The following is a 20,354-nucleotide window of genomic DNA, read 5'->3' as shown; positions in this document are numbered from 1 at the left end:
ACATAGACAGCTACACATCACGATTATAGGAAGGCAATTGGTCACGGAAATGAAAAGCCATATCATTAACTGGTTTAAATGAGAGTCACACACACAAACTCCATGGGAGCTTTAAAACACAAACTCTGTACAACTATACAATTTGATAAAGCTGTATTCAGCCTCCAACACACACACTCCTATAAAGCATACTCATGTCACACACACACACACATACATACACACACACACACACACACACACACGCAACCAGCCACCTAAGGGCAGATATGAGAACTGGGGAGGTCAGTAGTTCATGAGGAAAAGAAGTCATGAGAGAATCCCTGAGTCATCAGTCAATTATTTAAAGTGCTCACGATGAGACTACACTTCTCCTTCCTTTCACACACACACACTTGATGTGAATATTACAGTTTTAATACAAAAACACCTTCTACAGTGTAAGGAGTATCCAGTAAATTCAGGCCATTCCAACATTTCATAGAGATAACAATGAATCTAGTCATACAGATCATATGTAGAAACTTTGATAAAAAATTGATAGGATGTGATTTTGTTTATAAAATACTAATCCTTTTGGGGAATTTTTCTTTTCAGTTTGGCAGATCACTACAGTCCAACCAGGATCAGTTTGCTAACCTTGAGACATGCTGAATTACTGTTAAAATGATCCTGAAACACAACAAACACTATTTAACATACATACACACACACACACACACACACACACACACACACACACACACACACACACACACCTTAACAAACAGATATAGAAATCCAAACAACTAGAGGTCCTTCATAGAGATTTTTACAGCCCTGGGACACACCACCATCATTAAGACAACAGATTTACCCTTCCGTTCATTCCTCCAGAGCAGCCAGCTGGCTTTCTCCACTAAATCTCTCTTCTCACTCTACAATATATGTTTTAACATAACACAGAGGTAGCATTAGTTTCTTTACAGAACATTTTGGCCCAGCTCAGAGCCAGAGGGCAGAGAGGAAAGGGAGGAAAAGGAAGACTAAGAATGTATAAGAAAGAAAGAAATGAAGACAGCATTGGGTGTAAGTAGCCAAACTATAAAAGAGTGAAAAGAGTGATTAGCATTAAACTAAGGTGGTTCATGGTTACTTGCATTATTTAGATTTGGCTATAAATCCTTTCAAAGTAAGGTTGTATTAGGTGGAGAAAGAGAGGGACTTCTTAATATGGTATTAATATAAAGTAGAGTAAAGTTATTGGTCTGATAAATACAAATAGTGAAATGTAATACATTTTTGCATATATGCATACCAAATTCCAAACTAAAACCACACAGAATTACCCTAGCCTAGGCCCTGTCAAGTCAATCCTCATACAGCCATTAGAGTAGAGCTAATGGCTGTATGGTCCTAAAGGGGACTTAGGTGTCCAACCTTACAGTAAATTGGGAATTTTTAATCGTTTTGCATCCCTAGACAAATCCACTGAGGATTAGCATTCAATATTTTTAAGTAGCTACAGTTATAAATTAGAGATGGTCCGATACCATTTTTTTCTTCCCGATACCAATTCCGATACCTGAACTTGCGTATCGGCCGATACCGAGTACCGATCCGATACCAGTGTGTCATATATTTTATTATATTGTATATTATATTGTTTTAACAACCGTATACTACTATCCCTGTATGGATGTGATATGATTTCTATCTTTGTTGTCAGTCTGCCTCAGGTTAAACTCTTTGTGAAACATGAACAAACAAACAATGAACGCTGCAGAACTTTCTTTTATTATCCAGTTTGACAGTCAGTTATAACGGAAAAAGAACAGAAATAAACTACTTTAACGCAGATTTTCTTTAGGGCTTTATTATGTGGTATCGGATCTGTGCATAAACCTCAGTACTTCCCGATACCGATACCAGGATTTTAGGCAGTATCGGGAGGCGATACCGATACTGGTATCGGTATCGGACCATCTCTATTATAAATAACCTATTTTTTAACAACACAAACTTAGAGATTCAATAGAAATCTGTAACCAGCTTTAGATGGATTTCAAGTCGTGGCCTAAATAAATATGTACACAACCTGTAGCTGCAACCTAAATAAGAGATGTAGGTTGTTGTGTGCATGTTAGGTTCAGTAATTAACAAATGGAACTGGCCTGAACAAACACAAAGCCAGAAGTGCAGGCAGGTGCTCTACCATCAGCCTCTTTTCCTCTTTTCTCCAAACACACAAGCTTTGTGGTAGTCTGCAAAAGGGTCTCCTAAGGCCAGGGTCACCTCCCTGTAGACCACCACCACAGCTCTGCTCTGGCTCCCAGATGTTCGTGCACACCCACACACGCACACGCACACACACACGCAAACGCACACACACACACACACACACACACACACAGAAAATGCTGTTGGAATCTGAAAACAAACAAACCTAAATGGACCGACACTTGTTTGCATGTATACACAGACTACTTGAACTGTGACTACATCATGTAGATAACTGATAACCTTTGACTAGTCCTTGTATGTGCAGACTTTGCCAAAAAACTTGATTCAGATTCTGGTGTGTGTGTGTGTGTGTGTGTGTGTGTGTGTGTGTGTGTGTGTGTGTGTGTGTGTGTGTGTGTGTATGTATGTATGTGTGTGTGCACATGCATGTGCATGTCTCCCAGCACAGAGCGCACACATGTGAGTCAGTGTCCGTGCACTTGTTGAATAAAAGATCTATTCCTGGGTTTGTCAAGGAAATGGGGGGAGGTGAGGTGGGCCGTTTGGATGCTGATGAGGACAGACGTGTGTGTATGAGCGTGGTGGTTTGCTGGTGGAGGAGGGTAGTGGAATCCACACCAGACCATCTATTATAATGACAGGAAGCAGGAAGTACAACCCCTTCACAGTCACATGGCTGCCAGCTGTCTTGGCAACTATAAGAGGGAAGATAGAGAAGATCATAGGGGGAGTGTGTGTGTGTGTGTGTGTGTGTGTGTGTGTGTGTGTGTGTGTGTGTGTGTGTGTGTTTGTGTGTGTAAGTGTAGGTGCAGAAGTATTTGTATGTGCATTCCTACACGTGAAGATGACGTTTCTTAATGGAATATCTGCATTTGGAATAAGAGCAAAGTCTTAGAAGTTCAATTTAGTGGAACAACTGCAACATGTCATTCATCCAAATCTCCTTCGCCTTTCTCCTCCAATAGAAAAATACTTAAATCTATATTCCTTGCATTTACAACCACCAATGTTATGCCAAGTCCAGTGCAGGACTAACCTCAGTTTCCACCATATGGATGTGTTTAGTAACTGCAGCTCAGCACACATGCGCACGTCCACTTACAGAGACACAAATATACCCATATACATTTCCACGTATGCACACATAACCTCACATGCCAACACACTCGTACACACACATTTACAAAGACACACATTTTCTTGTGTACCAATTCTTCCCAGACCAAATCATGATGGAATGAATGACAGCTCTTCCTATTCAAGAATACTAAACTGTCCATAATGGTTACAAATATGTAAACACACATACACAAATGTGCATCTTTGTGTGTATACAACACACATACACACAACGATGCTCCAACATCCCTCAGGAAACATCTGTAACTTTTATCTGCCAGCCTTGAAATTACTCCAGACTGTGAACTGGCTAACAGAAGGAGTATCAAATTCAACCACACAACGACGATACGATAATTTGCAACCCGAGACCTTCTGTTGCCTCTTGTAAACTTTGGTGCCCCATGGACCCTAAAACAGCTTGAATCATAGACTATAGATGGTATGTCACTAATGCACATGTACACACACACACACACACACACACACACACACACACAAATACTCACCTTCAGACAGGTGGGCGGTGAGTGGCGTCTGCGTCTCCTTGCAGTAAGAGACCACCTCTTTGGGAAGGAAGTCTACCTGTGTGATCTTAGAGGCTCCCAGCCTCTGCATCCTGCGCCTGGGTAACAGAGACAAGATGTTGCCATTAGCATAGTTATATAATGCATAAACTCGATTTGTCGTGTATATGGTACAATATATTTGCATTAGTTTCAAAGTGTAATGTAATGTAAAGTGTAAGCAATGAATAACATTTAGAGCCTTGTGTCAATGTATCAATATTCAGAAGATAGGGTCATTAGTGAGTGGTTGAACCTTTACATGGATTGTTAAATTAGACTATTATTACGTGCCAATGCAATGCCAAATATACAGAAGCCCTGAAAGGCAAGTGAAAAACAAATGTCTTCTATGTTGTTGTTTTTTTTAATCTGTGAAAAGAGTTGTCACACTGTCATGCGGTTCTTTTGGCTAGAAATGATTATTATCATCTAAAGAAAGAATATTTCTGGTCAAAAGAAATACATGACAGTAATGTTACATAACTTGCTAACGACACAAAATATACCTTATGTTTAGAGTGCATGGAGAATTTAAAACTCACCTGGAAGAAAACAAATGCATTTATGCAGTTATATTTAGAACAGGACATGGGGTAGCGGTGCCCTTCTGCCTCTTGCGGCCGAAATGATTATAACAACATTTTGTTTTCCCACCCGTTTTCACAGATGAAACAAAAAAACAAAAAATAGAAAAAATGCAATTTTTTTGTCACAGTGAACTAGAGGAGAGAAGGAAGATGTACCCGTGCTCAGAATCAGCCTGCAGCTGCAGCACGGAGGGGTCTGTGTCCCACTGCAGCGTCCTGATGTCACCAACGAGGGGGGGAGGGAAGAAAGGACATGCATGTTTACATATAGACATTTTAACAAACACACAAACATTGGCATGTGTCAGTAGCGCATAAACACACATTACCACATGTATGCGCATACACACTCACCCACAGACCACTTATCTAGAGAACAGCTTAACACGGGGATTCCCATCAAATTTCATGCAAAAATGGCACTGTTAATGGAAAAATGTTTAGACAAGTGGATATAGTGTGGGATGGCTATACATTAGGGAGACATTAAAATCGAATGTACTCCATTTATTTAAATATATATGCTCATCTCTAGTAATAGATTTATTGGTCTTTCGCCAGGAATCTACAAGTTGAAAATACAGATACATTTATGGACACAATGTTTCCATTGTTGTGTGGAAGAGGGGCAAAATGATTTCATGGTTTTCAGTGGGAAAACAATTTGACCTGATGACTTTTAAATGCAGGAAAGCATTGCAGAAATCTTTATTTGGATGTTTTAATCATCTACAGCATCCAATCTTAGCAACATACATAACATTAATTTGAGTGACATTCTGTGTCTTGATGTTTCATATTCAAATTTGTACCAAATGATGCATGAAAGCCATGGAAAACGTATCCAGCAATATGATTTCCATCTCACACCTACAGCACAACATACATCATCTATGTACAGTACATATTCACATAACGTTCAGCATATGAAAATCAAATTAAAATGCGTTTATAAAGATTTAGCTTGCTCTACATACATGACAATATATATTGCCATGCATCATCATTTAGTGCCAAACCATGATGAAATTGCTGAGCTCATTCAGTGCATTTGCATTGTTCTTCAGCAGTTATACATTCCTTTATTTTGGGGAGGTAGGAATAACAGGGAAATCAAACAGCAATTGTAACCTACTGTAGAGAGTTTTATGGCAACTTGGTAGAAATCTATCAACTGTGAAAGGATAGCGCTTCCAACATCACTACACTTTTTGATGATCCCTTTCAGTGCCAGGAACACACCCATCACACCTTCAGCTTGTGCCACACACCGCCAGCTGAGAGTGGCAAGGCATTTCTTTAGCCTGACAGACCGGCTGTTTTGCAGTAACAGCGATGACACTTTAAGCAGCAGATTGTCAACTCTTTGAAGGCTGAAATTACTTCCATGGCTCAACTCATGCAAACAGACATATTTTGAGCTGGTATTAAGGGAGACAGTCGGGCTTCAGACAGGAAGTCACCAAAGGAATGAAGGAAAGAGGGGCACTGCGTTGAAAAAAAAAATCATGAAGGGAACACATTGCTAAGTCCACTGACAACACTGCGGGTGCCTCTTTGTTTTCACAGGACAGTAAACTAAGCTAAAAAAAAAAATAAAAAAAAAGGGAAAGAGTGGGAGGAATTCCTGGGTTTGACATGAAAATGCTTACCTTGAGCTCTGTGCTTGGGACTTGTTTTTAGAGAAACCTGACCTAAGAAGGGACACACACATACACAGCCACAAATGGAAAAGCTACAAAATGGCATGCCATCATCCAGGGTGGATTTGGGGCGAAAAAAATCTTTCATTCCAGGCAGTGGAACTAACTCACCAATTTGTAAAATCCAATTTGTAAAACCTTAAAAAGAAACGAAAAGTCTTATATAAGAGAATTTATTTCTGCTAGGAACAGTATTGAGCTCCCACACGTTTTTAATCCCCAATTCCACCCTTGGCCATACCAGAACAACACATTACTAATGACCCCTGAGGGCATCACTCACACACTGACCTCTACAGTCAGCTGCCATATAAAAGCAAATGGAAAGCGCTTGATGACCACTCTCTAGTTGAGAAGACTTCTCAACTGCAGGTTTAATTTACCAGAGCAGCCATTTGCAGAACTTAAAGGTTAATAGTTGCTCCACTGGTCTAGTGTGTTATCAATGAGGGAAAAAGCTTACATTCTGTCACTTGTGCTCAAATCAGCTACGTCACAGAAAACGTATGGCTCATGTTCCATTAGGCTCCGTATTCAAAACATGGCTCCCTAAGGCTGCTTTCTGAAAGTTTACCAATGTGGTACTTACTTGCACAGAGATACATAGTATCTGGAAACGTGCAGTATTTTCAAACTAGCAACTTATTTGCAGGACGGACTACAGCTAAGATGTACCTGGATATCAAACTTAACTTCTCAAGAAGCAACAAGCTGTACAGTGGTCATCAAAACACCAGATGCCATGACAAGTGACAGATACCACATTCAAAACCTAACGCGGCACCACAACCTCACAATTAGTGACACACATCCTTACCTAAACCTGTTGTGCCATTGACAAGGAAAGAGACAGAATATGTGTCAAAAGTGACAACATGCCAAAAATATCCACAGACCAAAGCAACTTCACATTCTGATCATTTTTAGGCCACATGATTTTTTCAAAGTCTAAGACTCAGGCACCACATACAGTTGATTGGTAACCTCTCAAAAAGCAGTGAGCAAAACCTTCTGGTACAACATTTCCAAGTGTGATATGTCTTTCACATCTAGCATTTCTTGAATAAGACTCATGAACCAAAAAAAGACTTCTGATGTTGAACTTGGGTATGACATGCTTCATTTTTGGCCTACCTGCCTGCTGCTCCTCCATCAGTTGAATCCTGGCTCCCCGTCTCACTGGGTGTGCTCACTGATTTGGAGGGGGACACAGGGGTCGGGACTAAATAATGAAAATAACATGAATCTAACATTAAAGGCTGCAAAGAATGGACTGCTCAAATAAATTGGGATGAAATGCAACAAAGTAAAACGAGTGATGGACAAATAAAAATAAATGTTCAAAAGAAAGGAGAGGGAGGGCAGGGCATCAAATGCATTGTCGATTTTTTATTTATTATATTTGCAGCTCAGCTTTAATTGAAGAAGCATTATAAATAACTTAAGCTAATAACAGGCATAGCAGTGACCCAATTTTTAGGTGTTGAGGGTGTAGTTGCAATTTCAGACCACTAGAGAACAGTGCTTCCAAAAGCTTGCTGAAAGCACCCTGGGGATTCAACCTACAGTAATCTATCAGATTTGTGTGCAGTAAAGGGAAGCTGTTTTTTTAGCAGCATACTTTTCTAAATTCATGTTTCAATCACATTTTAAAGTAGGAATAGTACTCGTGTCCTGATACCCTATTACAAGATATGATACACAAAAGGTACACAGTGGAAGAGAAAAAGATGATAAAGGGGAGTTGTGACACATCAAAGTAATTAAGAAAAATGTTCAGCACAGTCCAACTGTAATGTGCATAGCAAATAATGGAATCAATTTAGGATAAAAAGTATGTGTGACAAAGTTACTATAACTACCATGCAGAGTCATGGCAACACAGATAATAACATAGATCAGGGGTCTTCAACGTTCTTTAAGCCAAGGACCCATTAACTGAGAGAGACAGAGCAGGGACCCCCTACTACATATATTGTATAAAATTAAGTTGCATATTAAACCGGGCCTACAATAACATGTAGGGTAGCCTAAAGCCTTTATACATGTATACCCTTTTTTTCATAGGATACTATTTGATACTGCTATTAAAATAATAATTGTTGACATGATTTTATAAATCATGTTTTAATGTTAAACACACATGTGGCACAGTGAATCCTTAGGATGAACTGTATCTGTAGATCTTAGTCACTACCTTACTACCTTACCTATAGGCCAGTTAGCCTATCATCAGTGAGTTTTTTTCACAAATAGGTTGATTTATATTTGCTATAGTATGTTGGATTTATGTTAAGACATTTGATTTTTTTTTTTTTTTTTTTTACTTTAAAACAATTAACAATAATTTGGTGGCCCCCCTGCAGTAACTCCGAGGACCCCCTAGGGGTCCCGGACCCTCTGTTGAACATCTCTGACATAGATAGATATAAAACATACTTTAGTTATCTGATCATTTCACTATCAGTTAGGCAGAATTTGACTGATCATTTTCAGCAAATTACACATATTAGGTTGATGTGTGCATCTTAGGTCTGCTAGTCTAAACGTTAAAAAATCCCTCAGAGCTTTTTTGGCTGTAATTAATAAAGTTTGGTGTAATTTTAGAATAATTTACTGTAAGTACCCTTTACTGTAGGTATTGAAACAATTAGTTAAACAGTGTGCAGTACAATCATTCAATCATTGTTTAAGGTGTAAGAGTATTACGTACCTAGTGAAGGCTCCGGTGAGATGCCAATACTCTGCAGCAGGGCCTCAGTCTCCCTGCGCTTGCGGTCTAAGTCTGAATCCTCTGGGGTGGCCTCTCTCTTCTGCTGACTCTCTGACTGCTCAGGATACACAGAAAAATATCAGTGTACTCATCACGACTTAAAGGATAAGCTAACATATGCACATGCATGCACATTTTGATCAAAAATTTCCAACACAAACCTTCTGCACACAGATGATTGTATGCATGTACGGACACACACAACCTCAGCCTTTTTTTGTGTCACGGTCTGACAAAAATCAACACACAAACAAAACACGCTAGAGAGTGAGTGCCAGTTGTGTGAATTTACTCACTTTTTTCCTTACCTCTTTCTTCTTCCTCTCCTCCTCCTTTATCTTTTTTTCCTGCCTGATTTGGGCGAGGCGCTGCTTCTTACGCTCCAGCTCTGCTTTTAGGTCACTTTTGTCCGACATGGTGTCCTACTGGGCTTCAAGTAAGAGGAACGAACAGGATTGAGCTGCGTATGGCGCTGTCACAGTATGCTCTGGTTTCATTATAACATGATACAGTATAAAGGAGTATACGTTTATCCAATGAGCCTAAGTGATGCTTCAGAAAACCCACTGGGTGTGGCAGTTATACATCCATATACAGTAGATCCAAAACCTTGCAGGCCCAGCAACCAATGAGTAGACTACTTGATATTGGCAAAACAGCCGTCTATACTAGGCCATACTGGGCCGAGAGGGATTTCCATATTGGTGTGACACTTGTACCTATTTTCCTAGAACTAGTCCAGTGTTTGTAGGCTATATTTAGGCAGAGACTTCAATTCCTTAGTCAAATTAACAGAGTTATCATAAAAATAAAAAAATAAAACTCACCACCAGTGTAATGTACATTACTATACTCTAATATGATCCATGGGTAAGGTTCAAAAGCTCAACGCCATTATTGCCACTATTCCTGTTTACTGGACATACAGGAAATACTAGTTTAATTATTTAATTAAAAGCAGACTAAATGTAGCCTTCAGGCTCACTGACAATCCTGAGAAAGGTGGGCTACATATTTATAGCAGTCTGCACTCTGACCAGTGATTTTGCAAATTAATGGCACTTGACCCTGAAGGTTTAAAAACGTCTGCTAAAGCTTTTTTGGAACAATAAATGGGGAAATAACTAAAAGTATGTACGCCGCATACAAAGTATCGCCATAACATAAAACACAAGTAACATAGCTAATGTAGCTACACAGGAAGAAGAACAAACCTCAAGGCGTTTGTTTAACGCATATGCATTCGCAGCTAGCTAATCACAAATTTGACAGCGTTTGTAATGTACTCACGTTAATGCGTTTAAGGCCTTGCCATACGTTAGTGCATTTTGATAAGGAGTAGATAACAAGAATGGGACTATTTTATTGCAAATAACCGTGTAATGTACTGTTATTGTTTCACTCGTACCTTGTCCACTCGTACTGATAATGATGTGTCACCCGGCAAAGATGCTGTCTCACTGCTGCACCCCGAAAGAGAAAAATCAACACATCCTCTACCTAAATCACACTGAATCGAGGTCTCTCGGGAACCACCGAATAGGTTGTTTAAACCTTTCGTATGGCTATTGATGACACTGGTAACAAATAGAGCATTTCAACGACCGTTGACCCAGATCATACATAAAACAGGTGCACCACACGCCGATACATCCCTAGGAGGAGTAGGATGATGTTAAGGAGGAGAGGAAATCCCACCTCCTTGACGCGCACCGTCATCTCATGGCTTTTGCAACGCCGCCATCTTCTGGCCATTTGGAGAAGTGCTTTGGAGTAGCGTTAACCAAAAAATTAACAAATATACAAATGTTGACACTTTACAGATGTTACTGTACCAAAATATACCGTCTGTTATTTGTTTAAAGACCAGTAAAAAGGCTCGTGGTTGAACGCTCGGTGCCAACGAATTAAGCTAGCTAGCTACGTTACAAGATGAATTGCGATACAATTATTTCTATGTTCGTGACTATAAAAACATTTGATTTGGCGAAATGTCTTTTTGTTTTTGTTTTTAAACTGCAAATACCGTAACCACACTTCTTTCCTGTATTAACATCTATCCATGCCTCTTATATAAAGTCTATGAACCTTGCCCTACTTTGCATTTCTCACATAGACTGTATGTCTATGATTTCTCACCAATTCCTTCTTTTCAACTTCCTCCACCACATCCTCCAATTCCAGGAAAATCTTGGCGCTCATTGGTTGGTTTTGATGTCAATCCCTCCTCTCCCCGCCACAACAACACACACCGCTCACTGTAATGGAAGTTGTATTTGAAGGACACACGCTTGCCGAGATGCAGGGAAGCTGCTCGAGAAAAACAATGATGGGGAACTCATAACCAGCATATTTGAATATTATTAATTTAACGAAGGGGTTCTTGCACGTTACGGCACCGATCTTAGCCCTGCTAGCTAACGGTCGTCAAACTGGAGCGTGCTGAAGACAGTAAGGACAGCTCGTCCCCGATACACTGACAGTGGGGGTCTGCAAAGGACAGGAAAAATGAAGTTCGCTCAGTTTTTGCTGAAAAATGGCGCTGGTATACCGAAACAAGTGGAGAGGTTTGCTAAGTTTTCCCCCTCTCCCTTGTCTATGAAGCAATTCATTGACTTTGGTAAGTGTTTCGAGTAGTAGGCTATCGATTTTTCGGACACTGCATGATTGTTTCCGACACACTCACATGGCAGTTGCACAACTCACGTTATTTGACCTGGTCATTGACGTTAAAGTACATATTGTATGCAGACAGATGCCATTGTCATTGCATATGTTAATGTTTATGTTGTCATTTATTGTGTATCTAATTGCACATGAAGTTACCACTTTGAACTTTGGGTTTTGAGGACTAGTGACATCGACAAAAAAAGCTAGGCTAATGTGGTTGATCTCTGCATTGACACAATGCAACCTCTAATGTTACTGCTACCTAAGCAACAATAATAATAGGTATAAACAAATGCTTATATTTTCATCATGGTTTTTCAAAAGGTTCCTCCTCTGAGGAAAGTCGGTGTACACAAATAATCCTGGACAAATTTCTTCTAACTAGTAATGTTTGGGAAAGGTTACTGTTTTATATTTTGACAGGATGGGGTCAAAAGTTGGATGCTTTCTCAGTTATGTTTTCCCTGTCTCTGTCCCCTCATGTGACTGCAGGCTCTGCCAATGCATGTGAGAAGACCTCTTTTGTGTTCCTGCGGCAGGAGCTTCCTGTCAGACTGGCCAACATCATGAAGGAAATTGATTTCCTCCCTGACAAGCTCCTTGGAACTCCTTCCCTAAAGCTCCTCATCAGCTGGTGGGATATCTAAACTACACTACATATCTTTCTGTATACCCTGTTGTAACAAAATCATTGTTACCAAAATAATTTGTTAGTTTTCCAACAAGTCTTCCTGCACCTGTCTGCAAGAAGAAAGGAGCATTAGGGTGCAGAGAAACTGTAGTGTGACAATCCTATTGGATGTCTATTGTTTTTATTTTTTTTTTATTTTCAGGGTTCCCAGGTTCATTACAAGGTCATAGAGGGTCTGGTTCTTGTTTTAGCAGGGATAGTTATGAAACAGTCGTGTCTCAAAGCAAACTTCCTTTGGATTTCAGCCTTTGTATTTTTAGCTTCGGATATAAAATATATCCAATCTGTCATTTGTTCTTTAGTTTTTGGCAATTCAACTAGTCACAGGAGGCTTCCAGCTGTGATGTTGCTGATTTTGTCAAAGGTTATGTGAGGTTTTTGTTGTTTATCGTTCTATTAAATACGTATCAACCATCACCCGGCTGTTGTCTGTGCACTCGCTGGCTAGACGCTATTGATCTGGGAGCATACACCCATTTCACTGTACACTGTGACTGTGTACATGTTGTAGAAAGTGAAAGGGTGTAAACACTGAGGGTGCAGCAAAGTACAGGTAGATAATTATGTCTGTTGCAGGTTTTCAGCTGTAAGTAGAATAGCTGTAATCATTTTCATTTGGAGTTTGTTTTTCCACCAAAGCTGTTACTTCCCGGTAGCATCATAAAATCACAGTATTCTTTACCCTAGCATGTTAATTATGTTTGGTGCACAAGTCACATTAAGACACATAACAATAAGGTCATTACCCCACCCCCACTCTTCTCATGAAAAGCCACAGTAGTGTCTATATTTGGCCATGCACTGTGACTTTCTCTCCTTACTACTGCAGAACTCTTTAGATTGCGAGCAAAAGAGTTGATCTGTTACTTATTAATATTGTTGACGAGGGGAGAGCGGGCACGCCTGGATATTTCCTGGCAAGCTTGTGAAAATACAAGTTGCAAAATAGTCTATTACAAGATGTACATCTGTTCGCATGACGGCAAATAATCCAAATTGTGAGAGCTTAAGGTCAGTTCGTTGCTAGCCGCACTGCTGTTCACCTTTCACCCAGTTTTCCTACTGTGAGACAGTGATAGAGAGTGTGACTCAATGATATGGTGTAACAAGAGTTCACTTTTTGCTGATTAGTTTTTAATGCTTTCACATAAATGTAATCATCAGATTGATAATTTTTTTTTTCCATTACCTTTGGTCATTCTGATATACAGTAAATGAACTAGAGTTGAGTTCTATTTTCTTTTAAAATCCATCCTTTTGTGTCCACCAGGTATTCACAGAGTTTGCTGGAGATTGTAGATTTTTTAGAAAAGGATCCAGATAACAAGGATGTCCTGACAAAGTAAGTCATTTACAGACACTTTCCAGTACATACGTTATTATTGCTTGTGTAAACCTTAATAATGTCCCTGTCTAGTTGTTTTGTTGCTGTTACCAATCCACTTTTGGTCATTCTTCAGCAACTGCCAACACCAATCCAATAACTCTGTAATTACTTTTCAACTGCCTATTTTCAACCTCACACTGCAAAGTTAATATCAGACTAATCTATATTCACAACGTTGCACTTTCGGGATTGCTCCGTTGCCGCCGGAAATTCCGCCGTATGTCCTTCTTTTCAGCCGGATGTCCGTTACCTTCCGCTTTCTTTGTGTTGGAAAATTCATTCCGGTCGAATCATGAGGACTATGGTTAACTACTCCTCAGATCTCTGCAGGGTAAATCCAGACAGCTAGCTAGACTATCTGTCCAATCTGAGCCCATGACGATTGTGATTGGTTTAAAGCCATGCCGATAAACCAGAGCACGTTCCTGTCCCATCCCGGAATGCTGTGTGGCCTAGCCAGACCCTCCTCCGCAGCGCTGTGGAGGAAGGTCTGGCAATGCGAGACTAATATCAGACTCATGTTCACATACCTTGTTGTACAGCTCCTGAAGGTCACTGTCAGACTCAAAGATTGAGGATTGATTACGGCTTAGTGAAGTTAATGCTCCATCGCTTTGGCAAAATCCAACATGCTCCAGCACAAAGACGAACCATTCATTTAGTTCAGTAACAGCAATAATTCTTTTCAATTTGGAGCAATTCATCTTGTTTACTCAGTACATATTTTAATATTTGCTACTTGGGTGTAGACTTTATATCAGGTAACATCTGTCACAACTCATGATTCAGTTATTAAAATGCTATAATCAGCACTGCAAAAAAGTAGGTTTACTTGTTCGACGGAATTAGCTCCTGGCAACAGGAAATGTTTGTCAGAAGATGGTCTTCTTGTCATTGTTGTATTTATTTTCCACAAAGCTCATCCCTGTTGTTACAGCATTGTGCTATGTTTAGCAGACATGTGTGCCCAATGCCATGCACACTGATGTGAAGATATTCTAATAAACCCGGTGTACTAAACCACCCCCACGTACTCGCACTAATCCATCGTGTCTTTGCCCTCAGCTTCACACAGACTCTGGTAAACGTCCGTAATCGGCACAACAACGTGGTGCCCACCATGGCTCAGGGTGTGGTGGAGTACAAGGAGGCCTTTGGCGTGGACCCTGTCACCAACCAGAACGTTCAGTACTTCCTGGATCGCTTCTACATGAGCCGCATTTCTACACGCATGCTCATGAACCAGCACAGTCAGTATAGCACTCAGTGATTAACTGTGAGTTAATCAACACAGTTGCTCACTCGAAACACTATGGTTTTCTCTATAGTATTTTACAGTATCTGTTGTACATGTTGTCTGTGTTTGTTTTTAACTTATGGCTGCAGCATGGGTTAAGTGCCCAAGACAAATTTCCCACCTTGTGGGACAATAAAGTTAATCTTGATCTTGATCTCATGTCATTATAATGTCAAAGTACTAGTAATGTTTGAGAGCAAGCATTAAAAAAAAAAAATCACAGCCCACTTTGTACTTTATTTTGTCTGATTATGTCTTATCTAGTCTTCTCTGATCATAGTCAATACCCAGCATGCCTTGATAGCGTTTAGTTTTATTGCATTAAATGATACAAGAGTTTATGTGTCAGCAATAGGTGTTTTAGCTAATGTTTACATTCCCAACTGAACTCACTCAACTTGATATGTGCTTTATATTTGATTTATTATTAACAAATGTACAACATCTATGTACAGTGAATTGTGTCTATACGTGAGTCACATACATTTTTTGCATTGTGCCCTGTAGCATTAATCTTTGAAGGCAGTGTGAACCCAGCCCATCCCAAACATATTGGCAGCATTGACCCCAGCTGTGACGTTGTGGAGGTAGTAAAAGGTAACGAATGATCTTCCTCAGCTCCAGTATTGCTGTCTATATACGCACACACACACGCACGTACACACGCACACAGACTGGAAGTGTTATCTATTTCCCACCACTCGGTTTGTATGGATTCATGACTGTTTGACCTGTCTTTCTTTGTTTCACTTTCTAGATGCCTATGAGACTTCAAAGATGCTGTGTGAGCAGTATTACCTAACCTCTCCTGATATGGAGATCACAGAAGTCAATTGTATGTCTTACAAAATAACCTTAACGTTTCTATTTAATCTGTGTATCCACATTTGTTTCAGTTACTCTTGCCTATACTGTATCTTTCTTGGTTTACCAGGATATTTTCTGTTGTAGATGTTTGTGTGAGAGGATAGTTGTACTGCTGTGCTCTTGAATTTCAACTGAACCTTGTAGGATTAATCTTTGTTGGGGATTTTTTTTTGACATAGTTTATTTAAGTTTTTAATCTTTGTTGGTTTAAGTAAAGCCCTTTGTGTCTATGTCCTCTTAGCTGGGCCTGCCAAAGCTGGCATCAGCATCAGACATTCCTAACTTGGACCCATTATCTACAGATAATGTGACAACCTAAACAGAAATAGACCAGGAAAGGCTTTATTTTATCATGCGCATACATATTGCGCATACATCTGGGATTGGATAACATTAAAAACTGTGGGTAGTATGATAACATGCATAAAAAGAGACATAATGTATACATTAATGGAGTATGTAGTTTAGTAGAATACATGTGGTAGTTATGGCTACAATATGCTCTTTAATCAAATACATATACTGAATTCCTGTTGAAGTATATCAGTCAGAACATGTACAGTACCAGGGCTTTAAATATAAACTGTACATACTTGGCCAGCATGTTCTTGGCAGATAAGGTCTAGATAATATAAATCAAAAGGATGAATTAAGTTATTTCTTGTTCCTTGCTTAATTTGTCAAGAGTAGCTCTAATCTTTTTTTCCACTAATGTTGAAAAGGTTTGTCTTGTCTCAGGTCAGAGTTAATGTGTAGTTGTCCCAGAGGTCTGCATTCACCCACTTTTCTAGTCAGGGTTATACATTTGTCATAGTGCCACTTTTAGGAAAAGTCTCTTTTTTTTTCTCCATACAATCAATATTATCACATTTTTTGACAGCCAAAAACCCCGACCAGCCCCTCCACATTGTCTATGTGCCATCCCATCTCTACCATATGCTGTTTGAGCTTTTCAAGGTACAGTACCCAACAAGCCTGAAAATCAGACGTACTGTATATTATTCGTCACCACGTTTCTGTTCGCTCATTTTTGTAATCCACTTTGTATGTTTTTCTGTCAGAATGCCATGAGAGCTACAGTGGAGACCCATGAGACGGCCCTAACGTTACCTCCAATCAAAGTGCGAGTGTCACTGGGAACTGAGGACCTCACTATCAAGGTAGATGAGGACACGGAGACTGATTGGACCACAACTTTTGTACTAAAGGCAGAGACGGGGAGGGAATCCGTGAGAAATTAGTGTGCTGTTTTGCCATTCCCTGCCATCAACTAAACTGTATGCATGTCCATGTGGACCTTGTTAGCCTATGAGAAGACCCTTGGAAACCTAACATACCTCTTGTTTATTTTAGATGTCTGACAGAGGAGGAGGAGTCCCTCTGAGGAAGATAGAGCGTCTGTTCAGCTACATGTACTCCACAGCTCCAAGTCCAGTCCACATAGACAACTCTCGCAACGCACCACTGGTGAGACTAAAACTGTCTTCAGTGTTGCCGATTGTCTTAGTCAGTACACTAGGCTACATGCTTGCTTTTGAATTTTAAACACGAGCTTTAAACTGCGACTAAAAGTCAATTAGATGGTTCATCTCCCTGTTCTAATCAGAGACTCGCACAACTGAGCATGGTTGCAAATTAGCTTATTACAAAGGAATGCAGTCAGCAATATTTCATTGGATTAAACTGTAACCATGAGATAAACTGCAGACCTGTTTACAATGCAAACCCTCCACAGTATCCACTATATGTTTTTAATGTTGTAATATTTCAGCAACTGCTCCAGATTGGCTTATCTGTATTGATACTGTAACTCGGTTATTTTCCCTTCAGGCTGGTTTTGGCTACGGCCTGCCCATCTCCCGTCTGTATGCCAAGTACTTCCAGGGAGACCTGCAGCTCTACTCTATGGAGGGCTACGGCACCTCAGCTGTCATATACTTGAAGGTAAGAACTGCACTACCTTCAAACTAAATGTCAAAAATAACCTTGAAAGCCAAGTGTACTGTACACTAGAGTTCACATATAGAGTACATGTACTGTCAACTACACATACTGGATCAACTGAGTGGTCGCAGATTTACAATAATTTTATAATACAGACAATGTGCAACTATTGTGTGTCATGTTGTAAGTTATAACTCACCACATGTTCCATGTCAGAAAACGGAGACCTTTGCCATCTCTACCTAAAGGAGTGTACAGAGTTTTAATCGAGCAGAGGGAACTTTGTAGAAAAGCCCAATTAGAAACAACCTGGATCTGACTCTCATTCATGCAAACGTGTCCGTGTAATAAGGATGCAGACTAATAAGTTACCTTCTGCTCTGTATTACAGGCCTTGTCCTCAGAGTCAGTAGAGAGACTTCCTGTTTTCAACAAGTCAGCCTTACGGCATTACCAGACGAGCATAGAGGCTGACGACTGGTGCATGCCCAGCAAGGATCCAAAGAAACTGGGCAATTCCAAGAGGACTCTGTAATGGTGGACTGAGGGAGGAAGCGGAGGACACTCTAGAATAGTGTCAATAAAAGAATAATAAAAAAGGGTCCATGTTGGAAGAAATGAATAAACTTGTACTGTAAGTGGGAGAAGGAACCAAATGCTTTCGGCATGCTGCTGGACCTGTACGTGGAATGTGGATTCCCTTAGATGGAGGAAAAAAATACTCATTGTTGGTGTCAATAACCAGATAAATGCACCAAAATAACTGAGCTGAACTATTACTACCAGCTTCCAGGCAATTAAACAATTTAATTTCATTATACTATACGGTGATTGCAGGCTGCTAATGGCAATGGAACAAGTCAAGTATTATTCCCCTTTTACCTCACTCATTACATTCACTTTTCAGTTATAATAACATTGTTACACTCGTGTTTGTTGGTTGTTTTTGTTTTTTTCAAAATGTATCCTTTCACAATCTGAAGGCAATCGAATGGTATTTGGTTATTTCAATTGCTGGGTAAAGTTGTGCTTTTGCATGAGATTAAATGTGTATCAATGCCTTGGAAAAACCCAGCCAAAGCCAGCTGCAGCGGGGTGACTTTTAAGTTAAACAGATTGGGAACATTGTTTAACCACTCCAGCATAAACACAAAGTGAGCAAAGTCTGTTCCCCCACTTTTGTTCATGTAGGCATTTCAGTCCTTTAAAACTTCAGGCATTGCTTTTTTTTTTTTACACACGCGCACACACAACTTCTGCATTTCGTTGCAGTTCAGTTCTCATACAACTACAGCATTTCAGATGCACTATAAGAGGAATTTACACTGCTTGGTTCGTGTAAAATAGCATCAATGTCAAATCAATTGTTCCATTTTTAGTCTTTTAGCTTCTTCAAAATGAGATGTAAACATGCTTGATGGAGTTCCATAGAGCGAAATGACTGGAGAGGTGGAATTGTTAAAACAGCATTGCAACATATTTGAAGTTATTATGTATGGTTGAACTGTGATTAATTGTATTTTAACTGTAAAACTACCAATAATTTCCCTCTTTTGAAACTGGTGAAAAGTTAATTGCCGAAAGTAACTAAAATACACACTTTTTCCAAGAAAGTTTTCAGTGTTTTCAAAGAGTAACTGTCTAGAACTGCACACAGTCCTTTGATAATATCACCCTACGTGTTTTGTAATGATGCATGTGTGTATATTTAAGTGACTTACTTTAGAGGGTGTGAAGGACTGTGTAAAATGTTAGATGTTGCACTGCAGAAAACTACTTGCGCTTTCTGTAATGATACACACACTGAGATAAGTGTAGCAGAGACGTACAGTAACATCACAGGCAGATGCTCAGACAAAGCTATATTGAAGCCGTATAGATATAGGTATTGCATTATCTGTATCTAACAATTTCACATTTGCACAATTTTGTAGCGTTTGGAATTGCCTTGAGATCTTGTTGCTTAAAATATGAACTCACTAATTTTAGATTTTTATGATTTGTGAACTGTCTGCACCAACAGACATGTTTGCATGTCATACTGTATCAACATCACTTTCAAAAGGCCACATGTTCCTGTACTGAAGTTGTGGTTCGCCACTAAAAGGACCAGTGAATGTAGAAAATAAAAGTTTCCCTTGTCAATATGTCATTTCTTATGCCTTTTGCAGCTCATGGTGTGCTTATGAACCTCACCATGCTTTTATTCGGACCAGAAATATCTGTAGTTAGAAATTAAGCTGAGTGTAAAGTACACAGCCCAAGTTGTTACCTCCCTCATTGTCCCTCTCTCTCTCTCCACAGCTTGTTTTCAGGAAACTTTGCTCTGTTTGTCTGTCACTATCGCAGACGCAGTCCCGTGGCGTTTTGTGGCCAGCTGCCAATAGGGGTTTGAGAACAAGCTGTCCTGCCCTGTTTTGCACCTCCATTAGTGTGCCCACACATGTCACGCTCTATTGCAGTTTTGTTGCTTTTCTCTCCTTGTCTCTCTCAATTCTGTTTTCAAGTTCATTCAGGCACTATT

At 39.8% G+C, this 20,354-nt stretch overlaps 2 protein-coding genes across 21 annotated transcripts in view; one reads left to right on the top strand and one right to left on the bottom strand.

The window, feature by feature from the left end:
• Positions 1 to 10,702, bottom strand: part of LOC116066904 (cytoplasmic dynein 1 intermediate chain 1) — a 59,389-nt gene extending 48,687 nt beyond the window's left edge. For 2 of the 19 annotated variants that reach the window (XM_035993099.1, XM_035993100.1), the window contains exons 1-7: positions 10,383 to 10,702; positions 9,271 to 9,404; positions 8,915 to 9,029; positions 7,334 to 7,474; positions 6,151 to 6,196; positions 4,655 to 4,714; positions 3,852 to 3,967 (exon numbers count right to left, since the gene is read on the bottom strand). In XM_035993099.1, coding sequence (XP_035848992.1) covers positions 3,852 to 3,967; positions 4,655 to 4,714; positions 6,151 to 6,196; positions 7,334 to 7,474; positions 8,915 to 9,029; positions 9,271 to 9,390 — 598 coding nt within the window. In that variant the 5' untranslated portion in view covers positions 9,391 to 9,404; positions 10,383 to 10,702. Of the gene's footprint in view, positions 1 to 3,851; positions 3,968 to 4,654; positions 4,715 to 6,150; positions 6,197 to 7,018; positions 7,025 to 7,333; positions 7,475 to 8,914; positions 9,030 to 9,270; positions 9,405 to 10,382 lie in introns of all 19 variants that reach the window. The other 17 variants (XM_035993104.1, XM_035993102.1, XM_035993103.1 and 14 more) reach the window with 17 other exon arrangements.
• Positions 10,703 to 11,195: 493 nt separating this feature from the next.
• Positions 11,196 to 19,975, top strand: pdk4 (pyruvate dehydrogenase kinase, isozyme 4). Of its 2 annotated transcripts, XM_031323100.2 has the most exons (11): positions 11,198 to 11,594; positions 12,137 to 12,278; positions 13,606 to 13,677; positions 14,788 to 14,972; positions 15,527 to 15,616; positions 15,777 to 15,854; positions 16,767 to 16,843; positions 16,948 to 17,046; positions 17,240 to 17,353; positions 17,717 to 17,830; positions 18,222 to 19,975. In XM_031323100.2, the coding sequence occupies exons 1-11, from the start codon at positions 11,483 to 11,485 to the stop codon at positions 18,363 to 18,365; spliced, it is 1,227 nt and encodes a 408-aa protein (XP_031178960.1). In that variant the 5' UTR covers positions 11,198 to 11,482; the 3' UTR covers positions 18,366 to 19,975. The 2 variants fall into 2 exon arrangements, 1 of the variants encoding a protein (XP_031178960.1); XR_004109079.2 differs by lacking the exons at positions 16,767 to 16,843; positions 16,948 to 17,046; positions 17,240 to 17,353; positions 17,717 to 17,830; positions 18,222 to 19,975 and having other exon boundaries at positions 11,196 to 11,594; positions 14,788 to 14,998; positions 15,777 to 15,848.
• Positions 19,976 to 20,354: the final 379 nt, after the last annotated feature.

This window comes from Sander lucioperca, chromosome 16 (genome assembly GCF_008315115.2).
Source record: "Sander lucioperca isolate FBNREF2018 chromosome 16, SLUC_FBN_1.2, whole genome shotgun sequence".
NCBI classification, from domain to species: domain Eukaryota; kingdom Metazoa; phylum Chordata; class Actinopteri; order Perciformes; family Percidae; genus Sander; species Sander lucioperca.
The sequence above is the reverse complement of the archived record's forward strand: the minus strand, read 5'-3'. Positions and strand labels throughout refer to the sequence as shown.